Source organism: Pelodiscus sinensis, chromosome 6, assembly GCF_049634645.1.
Source record: "Pelodiscus sinensis isolate JC-2024 chromosome 6, ASM4963464v1, whole genome shotgun sequence".
Taxonomy (NCBI): Eukaryota; Metazoa; Chordata; order Testudines; family Trionychidae; genus Pelodiscus; species Pelodiscus sinensis.
The window spans coordinates 3,772,236-3,786,816 of record NC_134716.1 but is presented as its reverse complement, the minus strand read 5'-3'; the positions used below and the strand labels follow the sequence as shown (position 1 = coordinate 3,786,816).

The 14,581-nt window shown below is 48.8% G+C and overlaps 1 protein-coding gene across 2 annotated transcripts; it reads right to left on the bottom strand.

Annotated features, from left to right (window-relative positions):
• Positions 1 to 919: 919 nt before the first annotated feature.
• Positions 920 to 13,704, bottom strand: CHRNA6 (cholinergic receptor nicotinic alpha 6 subunit). Of its 2 annotated transcripts, XM_006111105.4 has the most exons (7): positions 12,948 to 13,704; positions 10,216 to 10,355; positions 9,796 to 9,840; positions 7,871 to 7,980; positions 6,177 to 7,155; positions 2,966 to 3,098; positions 920 to 2,321 (listed from the first exon to the last, which is right to left on the bottom strand). In XM_006111105.4, exons 1-6 carry the CDS (start codon positions 13,024 to 13,026, stop codon positions 2,976 to 2,978), a joined length of 1,476 nt encoding a protein of 491 aa, XP_006111167.2. In that variant the 5' UTR covers positions 13,027 to 13,704; the 3' UTR covers positions 920 to 2,321; positions 2,966 to 2,975. The 2 variants fall into 2 exon arrangements, with proteins under 2 accessions (XP_006111167.2, XP_075787435.1); XM_075931320.1 differs by having other exon boundaries at positions 920 to 3,098.
• Positions 13,705 to 14,581: the final 877 nt, after the last annotated feature.

Below are 14,581 nucleotides of genomic sequence, written 5' to 3'. Positions count from 1 at the left end.
TCACTCCCCAGAGAAAACGCCAAGGCCCAGAGGAGATGCTGGGGCCTCACAACACAGCCCTGGCCATGCCCCTGGACCAATAACACCTGTAGCACCACGGGGGGTGGCTAATAAACACCCCCAAACCACTCAGCCCCCAGCCCTGCTTAATGCTGCATCACATACCTAACCCTGCACCTGCCTCCTTCCACAATCGGCTCCCACCCCTGCCCTTAGGCCTGCACCCCCACCCCGTCATCAGCCAACTCCTGAGCCCCTGCCCTCACTCCTTGACCCCCCCAATCCTCCCAGCCCCTGCCCACAATCCTGCACCCCCATCCCTATCTTCAGCCCCTGCCCCCCCCACAACCTTCTGGTCCCTGCCATCATGCCTCAGTCCCCCAACCCTCCCATCACTTCTACATCCCCCACACCTCCTGCCCCTCCAGCCGTGTCCTCAGCCCGCTGCCTTCAGTCCTTCACCACTACCTCTGTCCTCAGTCTCCCAGCACTCCTAGCTCCCCTGCCTTCATGCCTGCACCCCGTCCACAACCCCCAACACCTCCCCCCATCCTCAGCACCCCCAACCCTCCCAGCTTTTGCCTTCACTCTTACCCCGTCCTCAGTCCCCCACCCCTCCCAGCTCCTGGCCCCACTGCTGCACCCCCACCTCCTGTGTCCACAGTTCCCCCACCTGCCAGCCCCTGCCCTCACTCCTGCACCCCCAACATTCCCAGGCCCTGCCCTCATTTCTGCACCCCCACCCGTCCTCAGAACTGCAGCCTCCCTGCCCACCTCCAGCCCCCGCCCTCACTCGTGTGCCCTCCACCTCTGTTCTCAGTCCCCCCAGCCTCGGCCCTCATTCCTGCTCTTCCACCCATGTCCTCAGCCCCCTTCCAGGCTAGAGTAATGGGCTTATTAAAAACCACACACATTTCTCCAGAAAGCATGCTGCAGCATCTTTATTCAGCCATGGGCTAATGAGGTAAACCATGCACGTGCAAACATCTGCAGAGCAAGCACTGTACATGATTGTGTGGCATTCAACTGTATCCCAGCCTGCGCTGGTTTTTTTTTTTTAAATAAAAATACAGCATTTGAAGTGTATAGCAGGCAAACTGTAACAGGAAAAATAGATTCTTTCCAGACCCCCAATTTCTGGCATAAATTAAGGTCAAGAGAGGCTTGAGCGAGTCTGTTTATTTCAAATGACAATAATCGTCCATGCTCTAAAATAATCCTAGTTCTTAAGTACCTGCTAGCATTTTTTTAAAAACTAATATTTTTGTGTCGTAGTAAATTGCCTCAGCCCAGAAAACTGTGCCGCTCAGACCTGTGAGCTACATATCACACACATCAACCACACCATATGGCCACACTGCACCGACATCGTGGTCAAAACCCTTGTCCTGTGAAAGAGGCGTGAACTTCCACTGCTTATTCATGTAAAACAACCATTGACTTCCATGGACATTTTGTCTCTTTGGCCTCGTCTCTACTTCCGCGGCGACAGATGCTCTGGAAATCAATCTTCCGGGATTTGATTTAGTGGGTCTAGTAAGGGCCTGTTAAATCAAACACTGACGGCATCCCCTGTCAACCTCCATTGGGACTCGAGGAGTAAGGGAAGTCGGTGGGAGAGTTTCTCCCGTCAACTTCCTGCAGAGGGGATAAATTTGAGATAAGGTACGTTGACTCCAGCAATGCAATTCTCCTAACTAGAGTTGCGTATTTTAAATACAATTTCTCACATAGCATAGGCGTGGCCTCACTATGGGGTGCAGGATCGAGTCCTTAGGAGCATGTCCAGACGCAGACCTTGTGTAAAAACAAGGCAAAGGTATAAAAACCCAGTTTAGCTGCTATTTAGCAACGCACTTAAGGTCTATCAATACTTATCTCCATCAATTTACCTAGTGTGTAAATTGAGCTTATTTACCAGGATGGGTAGGGATGGTGTCCCTAGCTCTGTTTGTCAGGGGTTGGGAATGGACAACAGGAGAGGGATTGCTTGATGACTACCTGTTCTGTTTGCTCCCTCTGGGGCACCTGGTGCTGGCCACAGTCAGCAGACAGGATACTGGGCTAGATGGACCTTTGGTCTGACCCAGTATGGCCGTTCTTATGTTCACTCATTTAACTTTATCCACTGTAAATAGGTCCATTGACTTCAGTCAGACCATCTGCTGTGCAACAAGTCAAGTCCACGTGTCTTGGCAGGAGTGTCATAGTTTGGTTTTTAAAGTATTCAAGTTGATGGCTTCGTTGTAAGAATACAACAACCGGCATGGACGCATCCAGCGTGACTGTCATGCATAATCCAAGCTCTGCAGTGAAGAATACTAAGTGGGTATGAAGAGAGCAAAAAAGCACTTACAATGTTGAGGGTGCACGTGTGACTAGAAGAGCTAAAATACATTAGGTGTGGGATTTCCCAAGCTGGCCTAATTGACGTCAGCAAAGGCACTGGCAATATTCCTACTCTTCTAGCTTTGCCCCAATTGATGTCAATGGTTACCATTGACTCCAAAAGAAGCAAAGTTAGTCCAACACTTAAGAGCTTTTGAACATCTCCCCCTAGAAAATAAGAAGCAGGAATTGCCACAGAGATCCCCCAAAGGGATCACCGGCATATGCACAAGGTGCCCAACCATTTAAGGGTGTAATCAGCCAGGTGTAGAGCCGGCAGGCCGCCGCTGAAGGCGGGCAGTGGGCACTCGACAACGATATGCAACAGTCTGAAATTGACCACAGGAGGGAATGCCTTCTCTCTCCCTTTTCTAGCCGTCTTCGCCTGTTGATGGAACTTTGACAGTCGGAAGAGGAAGCCACGCTCTCCCCTCTTAGCCGGAGGGAGCATCGCCTTAACAGCACCCCTTTTGCAGATGGGCCCTTTGCGGATTGGCCAAGTGTCACGAGAGAAAGTGGAGGGGATGTACAGATCTCCAAAACAGTAGGGAATCAGACAAAACAAAAACAAACCCACCTTGGCGGGATTATGTGTCTGCTATTAGTGGTTGCAGAAACAACCCTGCTGTCCCAAACACACAGATAACAATGAACACCCAAAGAAAGACCCGGTCTATCACCATCGCCACGTATTTCCAGTCATCTTCCACCTACAAGGCAGAAAAGAAAAGATAAACCGCATTCAATCTACTATGCATGGGATGGGTTTATTTGATCCTGTGATGATAATAATTTTACCGTGTAAGGGGCATCTGAGCTCCGAGAAGCAGACTATACACATGCAATGCCATTTAGAAAAATGACTCCTGATTGCCTCAGTTTCTGAATGCTCAACTGGAGGGGCTTGATTTCCTGAGGTGCAAGCTCCGTGCTTCAGGGTGTCGAACACTGGACTCTCAAAAGTTACAAATGATTTTTGAAAACTCTTTCAGACTGAACTGCAAACCCTTGGACGCATTTGTAGCATCTTTTAAATATGCACATCAGCTACGCACAACAGAGCCATGCTACAGGTCAGCATTAGCAGCAGATTCTGGGTTAGCTACACCCATGTAAATCCAGGTTAACGTTGATAAACAGGAGTGCAGAATTCAACTCGACTTGAAAGCTGGGAGAAACAAGGGGTGTAAGAATCCATCTCATTAGTTTAGGGTTCGGATAAAAACCAAAGAAATCTCAAAAACCTCAGACAAAAGGAAAGTGTTTATTCCAATCTTCTTACTAAGGCAGCAATTATAAATTATAAAATAGCAGCAATTAGTCAAATCCCATTCCCGGTTACACAGTTGGGGAAATCCAGTGCAGAAAAGGGAGTAAATTCCTTCAGATTTCTACCGGTGTAACAAATTAGAATTTGGCAACTGATTCAAGAGAGAGTTCACATCTGGGACCCGGTTCACCACTGATATTCTGGTGTTACTCTGCTCTACACTACAAGTCTGATTCCCCATTTTGGACTGAAACTGGAGGCGTTAGAGCAAAGTTCTTAAATGGCTGAGCCAAGTGTGTGCTCGCGTGCTTTCCTGAATCGAGACCTAAGTGCTTTCAGGACAATCAATGGCTGTACACCCCTCACGGATGTTATAGCCCTTCAAAATCCCGCATGAAACCATCTCCAGATAGAATTAGCGACACCATCACATTGAAATGAAAACTAAGCAGCAGCATGTTGCGGTGCGTTGGGGTTCCTTTCCATCCTGCAGCCCCGTAGCAGCAAGAACAGACTCCACCAGCCAATAGAATACAGAGGGGTTATCGCATCTCTAGGATACAGCACAGCACAGACGTGATGCCTCAGACCCCCTTGAGATGGGGTGCCTGGACCCTTAGATTTCTAGCCCCCTCCCTAGCCTGTCATGGTTCCAGCCCAAGACTGCTCCTTACTCCGCACACTCACTTCCTTAGTTTCCCCCGCTGCCCTCAACCGGTCTGACCGGTTGGGTCTTTGACCTAGGCAGCCCACCTGCTGGGCAGTGCTCAGAGACAGAGGCCAGTAGGGGTCAGCCACAGCCCACAGTATAGCAACCAGCAAGGAACTGACACTACATCACAACATGTGGGTGAGTCAGTGGGAATCACACATCACAGCTCAGGGGGGCACCGGGTCACAGAGCAGACAGCCCCCCACTACGTCACACAGCAACACTTACGTAGGGCCTAAGATTGGCCCGTGTGCTGTTTTGCCTCTGCTCTAGTCTCATGATATTTCTGGCCAGCACATTAACAGTCCCTATTGGCCCCCACATGACAAAGTCCAGGAAGGATATAAAACACAGAGAAGCTGTAACCAAGCCAAACTGGCCATGAAGCCCTTTGGAGGCCCATTTTTACTAGAAATAAGCTGTGGAATATTAATTTTTGAGTGTGGCTAATGCTGTCCTTTTAATACAATTTTCTCCTTTGTGCCCCCTTCTCTTTTTAGCATCCTTCTCATTTTTAAATGCAGGGTTGTGGTCGCCGGGCCGGCCCCAGACAAGGTGGGCGAGGTAATTTGTGTATTGGGCCCACTTCTGTTGCTGAGAGAGACCAGGTTGTGAGTTGCACACCGCTCTTCCTCAGGGCTGGGAAACCAACTCTGAAATGAACACTGCTAAATGCAAGGCGGGACAGACGCTACACAATCTGCTGCCTCTCGCGTTCAGCAGTGGGTCTGGGAGCACCATCCCCAGCCCCGAGGAAGAGCTCCGTGTAGGCTCGAAAGCTCGTCTCTCTCTCCATCAGAAGTTGGCCCAATACACGACATTACTTTACTTCACCCACCTTGTTTCCTCAGCCGGCTGGCACTGTGGAGATGCAAAAACAAAACACCTCATGGATGGGGCCCTCAACGGATAAGCAGTAAAAAAGAGACACCTCACGCGTGTAACTTGGGGAGCTCCCCTCACACTCCAGCGCTGGGGGGGCGAGGGGAGGGCACAAAGGCTCGATGCTTTCCCCTCAGGGCCAGATTAACTCTTCCGGAGGGCCAGAGGCTAGTAGATTTTGTGGTCCCCTGCCAGGCTCTGGGACGGGACCAAAAATGAGGGGCCCAGTATATAAGATAGGGCTGTCAGGGAGTGGGCTGGGGGTGAGGGGACTGCAAGGGAGGGAGGTACAGGAGCAGGTCAATGGGCATGATGGGGTGGAGCCTGCACGCACTGGAGGGGACAGAGCTTCCCTGCCCTTCCGTTCCCGACATGGAGACACCTCCTGCCCCCTGTGACTGCAGCACCAACACCAGCTCTCCCAGCTGCGGGGGGGCTGGGTCAGTCCCCATCCGGCCCACGGATTGTAAGTTCCCCACCCCTGAGGTAAAACTTGCCAGGAAAGAGACAGTGAGCCCACTCTCTGAAAATCAGGCCCTTTTTCAGGCACCTCAGGCTAGGCTCCAGAAATGGAAATGCCCCAAATCATTAGTCACTGTGGAAAATGTGGGCCCATGAAACTATATAACGTACTGGCAAGGGTCCACTTAGAAAATCAGAACAGATGTGTATTGGTGGGTACAGACAGCAGATTTTTAAACACAGGGACAACAGTGGAGCCCTAGATACCACCGCGGGGCTACTGGCTCCTAGCCCACGCAATCTGGGAGCTGGCAGCCCTTTGTGGGGGGCTTGGCCTGTGGATGTTCCCGGGGACTGGTTAACTGTTATTCAGTTAAGGGTGATGTTAACCAGTGACCCGTTCACATCCCCTGAGGGGAGTGGAAGGTTCACAATGTTGGGTGCTGGGAAGAAGCCTCTTACCTCTTTAGTTTCGTTTTGGCTCCTCATGTTTTCAGCGATGAACTGAACATTGCTAATGACCTCTCTGACTTCAAGGCAGTACTCAACGTGCTCCGTCTCCCATTTCACGGGCTGATGGCTGAAGCTTCGCTTGCCCATGGCAAGTTCATTCACCTTCGCACAGCAGCAGCATCGCTGCTCACTGTATAATTTCATGTCTCCGTGTTGCTTCATCTTGTCAGCTTTACTGGCCAACCCTTTCTTACTCTTTTTAGAGCCGGCTTCCTTCTGCTGCTCTACCGGCCTGGTCATCATCAGGACTTTGGGCAGGAGCTTGAGAAAGACGCTTTTTACCCATTCGGGCATGGTGTGGGTGGTGGGGGTCCGGTAATGAATGTTGAGCACAAACACCGTGACGACAATCGATAGGGTGACAAATATCATGGTGAAGAGCAGGTATTCACCAACCAGCGGAATTACCAGCGAGGTGGACGGGATGATCTCTGTGATCACCAACAAAAATACAGTCAGCGAAAGCAGCACGGAGATGCACAGGGTCACCTTCTCACCGCAGTCGGATGGAAGATAGAAGACTAACAACGTTAGGAATGAGATGAAGAGACAGGGGATGATCAGATTAATGGTGTAAAACATGGGGAGCCGTCGGATATAGAAGGAGTATGTTATATCGGTATAGATCTCTTCACAGCAGTTATATTTTATATCGTGTTTGTAGCCCGAAGCATCAACTATTTCCCATTCGTTGTTTTCCCAAAGGTCATTCATGTCTACTTTGGAGCCAATAATCAGAAGGTCAATTTTGGCTTTGTCATACGTCCAGGAGCCAAATTTCAGTGAACAGTTCTGGTGATCAAAGGGGAAAAAGGTGATATCCATGGGACAAGAGCTTTTAAAAATAGCAGGTGGAGTCCAAGTGATCATCCCATCAGATTTAAGAAGAGCTTTGGTCTTGCTTTCGACTTGAAAATCCCCCACCGCACTAGAAACACAAAGGAGACAGTGAACTGTATGAAGAAGGAAGTGAAACAGCATCTTCTCACCTCATCTCATAAAATATATCTTAGCGCTGGAAAAAGTTCAGAAAAGGGCAACAAAAATGATGAGGGGTTTGGAAAGGGTGCCCTATGAAGAGAGATTAAAAAAACCTGGAACTTTTCATCTGAGAAAAGAGGAGACTAAGGGGGGATAGGATAGAGGTCTATAAAATCAGGACTGGTATGGAAAAAGTGAATAAAGAAAAGTCATTTACTTGTTCCCATAACATAAGAACTAGGGGTCACCAAATGAAATTAATAGGTAGTAAGTTTAAAACAAACATAAAGAAGTAGCTCTTCATGCACTACACAGTCAACCTGTGGAACTCCTTGCCAGAGGAGATTGTGAAGACCAGGACTTGAACAGGGCTTAAAAAAGAACTAGATAAAATCATGGAGGGTAGGTCCATCAATGCTTATTAGCCATGATAGTAGGAATGGTGTCCCTAGCCTCTGTTTGTCAGAGGCTGGAAATGGGTGACAGGGGAGGGATCACTTGATGATTCCCTGTTCTGTTCACTCCCTCTGGGGCATTTGGCATTGGCCACTGTCAGCAGACAGGACACTGGGTTAGATGGACCTTTGGTCTGACCCAGTACGGCCATTTTTATGTTCTCAGGCACCTTTGGAAAGATGGCAAATAACAAAAATGCATTATACTTGTTATACAAGACAATGTCTGGTTTCCAAATTTTATCCGCTGGCACCCGGACAAATTCAATTCCGTCGTATTCCGTCGGATTCCATCGCAATTTATAGTCATTCCAAATCTAAAGGAAGGAAAAGGAACTGTGTCAAGCCATGCATTGCATCCCTACATGCTGTGCCTTCGCTCTCTTCTGGCACGCGACACCCAAATCTTCAAGCGCTAGCTGAAAACACCAGGCTTAAGTCAATAATCGTCATGCATAGAACACACTGGGGTGCTGCTCATGTTTACTCTGTCCTCACGCATGGGGAAGCAGGCTCTAACTACTGTGAATCATGTGTCTGTCTTTTGGCTTCCTGCTGCTCCATAGCCACCGGCCCTCAGTGAGTCCAATGTGGAGATCAGACTGGAGATTATGCCATTATGTTCACAGTGCAGCCTAGAGGCCCGACCACAGTCAGGGCTGTAGGTACTCAAACAGGACAATCCCTGCCTTGGAGGTCTGCCAGTCGGCACAGGAAGGCAGATGAACACAAGGGAGGGGAAGCGATTTATCCAAGTCACCCAGCAAGCTAACAACTGAGCCAGAAATGGAACCTAGCTTTCCCAAGTCCCGGCCTCATGTCTTTTGCTGAAACATGCTGGCCTTCCTATGGGACTCGTGGCCTCTCATTTATCCCTATTTAATGGGGGAGAGAGCTTTGTCTGGGCCCAGCAAAAAATGGCTGGGCTTTTCAAAGCCGCCTACAGGAGTTACGCATCCAAACCCCATTAAATGTCATTGGGAGTTGGGCACCTAAACATCTCTAAGTGCTTTTGGGGGGAAAAACCCACCCCACAGTCCCTCTGTGTACATGTAACATCAACATGGGGAACCTGAGACCTCTGGATCTTAGTGCATGAGTCTCTATTGCTTAGGACAGACAGGCAGGCAGACAGGGCTACGGAAATTTCCTTGCTCCATGCAATGTAGACCTAAGTCCCCAGTGCACACACTGCGAGGACGATGAAAAAGTTCAGTCCGTAGCGTGTGGTGAAGGCCTCTGTTGCATCTCTAACACACTGCAACAAAGCACATGCCCACGCACACCGTCACAGCACAGCTGATGCAAAACACACTTGGAAGCAGAAGGCTGACACTTACTAGTCTACTCACTTTTTACCCTCGTACAGCCGAGAGGTAAAAGTTGCTTCCTGAATTCTTTCAGTGGAACAAGTATTTTCCTTTGCTGGCAAAGGTTATTTTGATTGGACCGATGGGACAAAGAGGCCAAGGGTAGGCCCGTTAGCTCTACAAGCGTGGGTCTCCCCAGGAAGGAATGGGTATCTTGTTGTGTGGCACCCCAGTAATTAGCTGTCTGCGCAACTGGGGAGCACAAGCTAACATCTCCCCAAATGTCTGGATAACCGGCGAAAATTTGATGGCTCTGCCAAGCATCCAAAATTATTGGCTTCTGGATGAATCAGGGATTTAAAATGGCTTGTATGAAACTATTTATTTCTGTGTGCAGAGCTTCTTATTTCATTGTCCCTACTACATAGGCGAAGCCCAATGATAGGAAATGTAATGCACAGTAATACACTGGGTGGAAAATTACACACAATGGAAATGGGAGAGCTCTTTACATCATTTCCAATACTATGCTACTTAGATAAAGAGATGTCAATCTAACCAAAGGTACATCCGAAATGCCTTGTAACCTAACGGCTGATCTATGCTACATCTTTCAGGGCTACGGAATTTTCCTTGCTCCATGCAATGTAGACCTAAGTCACCAGAGCACACACTGCAAGGGCGATGAAAAAGTTCAGTCCGTAGTGTGTGGTGAAGGCCTCTGTTGCATCTCTAAGATACTACAACAAAGCACATGCCCACACACACCGTCACAACACAGCTGATGCAAAACACACGTGGAAGCAGAAGGCTGACACTTACATGTCGTAGCCAAAGGTTGGTTTCCATAATCTGATTGACTTCATCCTAGAGAGAAATAAATAGATGTACCCTTCTCATTCCCACCCATCAATTACCACATCCTTGGAGAGTTCCAAGGTAGTCCAGTACAGACAGACACCGGCACACCGTGTTAACAGTTTAATCAGATTCTGTACTTCTTGTATTGTTACCTCAAGAAAGTTCTAACCATCTGAGTCTTGAAGATTACGGCATTGTGCCTCTATAATACACAAAGAAAACAGCAGAAAAAGAAAACTGTCTGCACACACAACATCAGCTAATTTGCCTGTGCAACCACTCGGGTTGCACATGCAATTGCTGTGATTGCGCGTGTACATTATGTGCATGCAACAGAGTCTAAAATCAACACCCATGTATCTATTCTGTCATCAACCTTACCACATTTGCAAGCTGTGTAATTGCCACTTCAAAATAGACTGTCACGGGATCCGATACATTTTCCACCGGCCTGATGAAGTGGTTGTAATTGGTGAAAAGTTTCTGAAATAATCGTTCTTCTGGTTCACATGCTGAGCAACCTGCATTGACAAAAATTAGCAGCAAGCAGTTACCGAAGAGGCAGGAAACACAGAGAGAAAATTTCAGGCCTGATTTTCACCGGGTCCGCCACTCAGCCTCCACGTGTGAACGCACGCTTGTGGGGTACTAACACCTATCAAAATTGGTGCATTGCGAAGAGGGCTCCTTGAGATAGCAGATAAAGGTAGAGCAAGATCCAGTGGCTAGATGCTGAAGCTAGACAAATTCGGAATAGACGTAAGATGCAGCTTATTAGCAGAGAGCGTGTACAACTACTTGATGGCTACACACTGTCTAGGGAGGCAGAGTGTAACCCAAATGTGGCTGTCAGGCTGCAGTTATACACTCTGGCTCTCACCAGCTTGGGTTTTACTTTTGTCAGACTAACTTCCACTGGTGAAGGAAACAAGCTACCCAGCTCCACACAGCTCTTCTTCGGGCCAGCTCCGTCCATCTCTGTCACCGACAGAAATTGGTCCAGTCCAGACTATTGCCTCACCTACCTTGTCTCTGTCCTAACCCGGGACCAATCCAGTCACAACAGTACGGCACAGGGCAAACGGTGTCACTGGGGGACTGTGCCTTTCCTAGGTGCCGTTCCAGGCCCGGCTCCTGGGAATATCAGGCCTCAGGAGACGTACGACCTGTGTCTGGCTCCCTGACCGCAAGACTGCCTTGGAGCCTCACTTGGGAAATGTCTAGCCAGCAGCTGCTCCCACCACTCTTCAAAAGGGCTGTAAAAACGCAACTAGGCTGGCTGCCGCATCTGAATTGCGGCCCCGGCTGCCCCCTCTGTCAGCCCGTCACGCTCAAGCGCCTCACAGTCAAGGCATGTCCACACTTCCTCCTGCCTTCCTCTCTTATCCCTCCGCTCCTCTGCTCTTTGGGGAGAACTGGGGTGCCCCAACACCTGGCAAGAGGAGTGGGCAAGCATGTAGACAGACAGATGGCCAGAGCTGACAGCAAGCCCGCTAGAGTTGTTCTCAGCAGCTGTAGTTGGAGTGGCCAGAGCATTGCTTGTGGGAGTGGGCAGCCAACTCCTTCATCCCACCCTCAGGACTCGCCCCCCACCCCCTCGCTCAGTCACTGCCTCCTACCAACTAAATGCAGCCTCTTTTTCAGCTCTCCTATCTCTCGCGCACCGTCCCGTGAAACCAGGCTCCATGGAGTTCGTAGGCAGGAGGATGAGCTGCTTGTCAGATCCCCCTGGGGCAAAACTCAAAGTTTCCCATCACAGTTTCATAGGCCTAAAAGGAAGAGCGAGCAAAAGCAACATCTGCCCGCCAGAGTGTCGGAGATTAAAGCGGCACAGGCATGAATGAGACCATGTTTGGAATATTCCCAACAAAATGCAGGTTCTGTTGGCTTTACAATGGTCCTTGCCCTAGATCTAGACGCTGAAGTCACATTTTGAAACAAGGTTTTGTTCAGCAGGTAGGAGTGAGGAGCTCTGCCCGAGCCAGCGTTCCTTCATTTTTCAAATCTGTCTCAATTTTAAAGCCCGTTTTATTTGTACCGTTTACCTTCATGCTGTAGCAATTCACAGCACTGGAGTCCAGGTAACGACGGCGGGTTGGATTTTTCAAAAACTGCCACGTCCCATGGGATCACGAGTCTCTTGGAAACTCAGTGGGTTTGTAAACATTTGAAAACTGCACCACACAACTGATGCGAAAGGAATATTTAGTGAGAAACCTCTAACGTGCGGAAGCGTTCATGCGAAACATGCACAAAAGCCTCTATCTCCAGGAGTTCTGTGGCTTCACACGAAACTATTTTATTTCCTATTTTCCATGATACTCTCAAGGTATTTTCTCATTGAACCAAACCAGAGAGAAAAGAACATGTAGTCCTGTGGCACCTTAGGGTGCGTCTACACAGCACAGGTATTTCAAAATAAGGGCCGTTATTTCGAAATAATGCGTCTACACAGCCATTCCGTTATATTGAAATAATTTCGAAATAACGGAAGGCTTATTCTGAAAACTGTAAACCTCATTCCATGAGGAATTATGCCTATTCTGCAATAGCTATTTTGCAACAGCAGTAGTGTGGACACTGCTGCTATTTCGAAATAGCTCTTCTCCAGGGTCATTCAGAGTAATTACTCCCCAGAGCTGCCTGAGCCTCTAAATCAAGGTAGCGTGTCCAAATCGGGGAAGCCTTCCTCAGACTCATTTTGAGGCTCCCTTTCGTGCTATTTCAAAATAAGCTATTTCGGAAAAAAATTCCAAAATAGCTTATTTCAAAATAAGCATGATGTGCAGACATACCCTTAGAGACTAACAAATAAATATATAGTACCATGAATTTTAGTGGGAGAAACCCACTTCTTCCGAGGAGCTGCTCTTGAGTGAAAAGTTACATGATCAGAGTGAAAAGACACATGCTTTTCTTTTTTTAAAAAAGCGTAGCTTGCATTCTTAAAATTTGGTTTCATAAACAACAGGTTTTGGAGCCTGGACTTTTATACAACTAGGTTATTTTATGTTAAACAAGTGGTTAACACATTCAAACGAGCTGAATCCAGGAAAATAGGAGCAGGAAGAGGTAACATACATTTCCCAGAGACAGGATAAAAAGAAACCTACCTTTAAGCAAGGACACGAACGCATAAGCCCACAGACAGAAGCTGGAGCAAAGAAATCTTAGATACGTCTGGGAAAACATCGTCCAAACAGGACGACAACTCCCTTTGGAGAAGAACGGTTCAGAAAAGCAAAGGAACAGGACCCAAGATGCATATGACCCTCGGTACTTGAATGATCTCGGTGATGGAGAAGCGTCTTTCAGTTCTGCATTTGAGGCAAAATCTGCAGCCGGAGGATCCTTACGAACAGTGCACTGTGTCTTTTCCTACCACCGGGAGAGGCCGGCTCTTGCTGTGTGCAGAAAAGGGAACCGAGATGATCCGAGTCAGATGAATCATTGCGTTTCCAGTCTCCCTCCACCCCTTCCAGCCTGCGTGTGATTCGAGCAGAAGGGGAGCTGTGAGATTCCTGCCGGTAAGCCAGACAGCACCTCCACTCAGCCGACAGCATTCGCCCACAAGATGCAGCTCTGGCTGTTCTTAGGAGCGGCTTTTTCACAGATCCCGCACGTCCAGGGGGATTTGCAGATGAAACCAGTTTGCTTTTCTAGAGGGAGAAAGCTTTTCTGCAGATGTGAGATCACCAGGGCTCAATAATCAGAAACCATCACGACTTTGCAACTGATAACGATATCGCCGGCTATAACTGCGCATTCGTTTTCTAGTTCTTCATCCTAAAACGGGTATATCATCAGAACCGTTTTTATGGAAGGCTAATGCCTGCCTTGGGCTAGGCTTTTTCCAGACAGTCAGAAAGATGGTCCCTACCCCAGAAGCGCAATTTCAAGGCCCCGCTGTAGTTTTATACAGTGGAGCTCATGCGCCACTAAACCCTGGAGTGGATTATTGAAACAATACTATTAATTTTGCATTAGTGTGTAGCAGCTGTGACTGAAAGCAGGGCTCCATTACAGCATATGGTGTATCTCTACAGCAGGGGTGGGGAACTGAAGGCCCGGGGACCCTTGGGTTGCCTGGATCTGGCCCCTGAAGCTTAGGGCCTTCCCCAGCACTAGGGAGCCCGTGCTGGCCCTCCGGCCCGCCTGCCACCTCTCTGCGGCCCCAGGCCCTGATGATTTTTCTGTGGGTCAATGACCCCTGAACCAAAAAAGGTTCCCCACCCCTGCAATACTGCGTAGGAGACAGCCCTTGCGTGGGGCCCCAATCCAGCAATGAGGTAGAATCATGGAACCATAGAGCTGGAAGAGACCTCAGGAGTCATCAAGTCCAGCTAAATCAGCCCAGCCAGGGCTTTGTCAAGCCGAGACTTATGGCATGTATGACTTTATAGCCGATGAATAATGCCAATGAGTCACACACCCCACCCCCGGCACAGATGAAGCATGTGTGTCTTTTTTGCAGGAGACAGGCCATGGAAGGGCTGGAGAAAACCGTCATTTTACACGTGAGAAACTGAGGCACCCCACCTGGATAGAGGCACCTCTACGTACTCACTTCCTGCCAGATGGTGGTTCTAAAAAAGCAGCTCTGCTGGGCGAGGTTCATCCAGTCGTTTATAGTGGATTAAACGACCACTCCCCACCTTGCCCAGGGATGCAGCAAGTCTGAGGCCCTCTCCGAGCTCTCCCGGTGGGTGGATGGCAAACAGCTCCCCAGACTTGCTGGGTTCCTGGC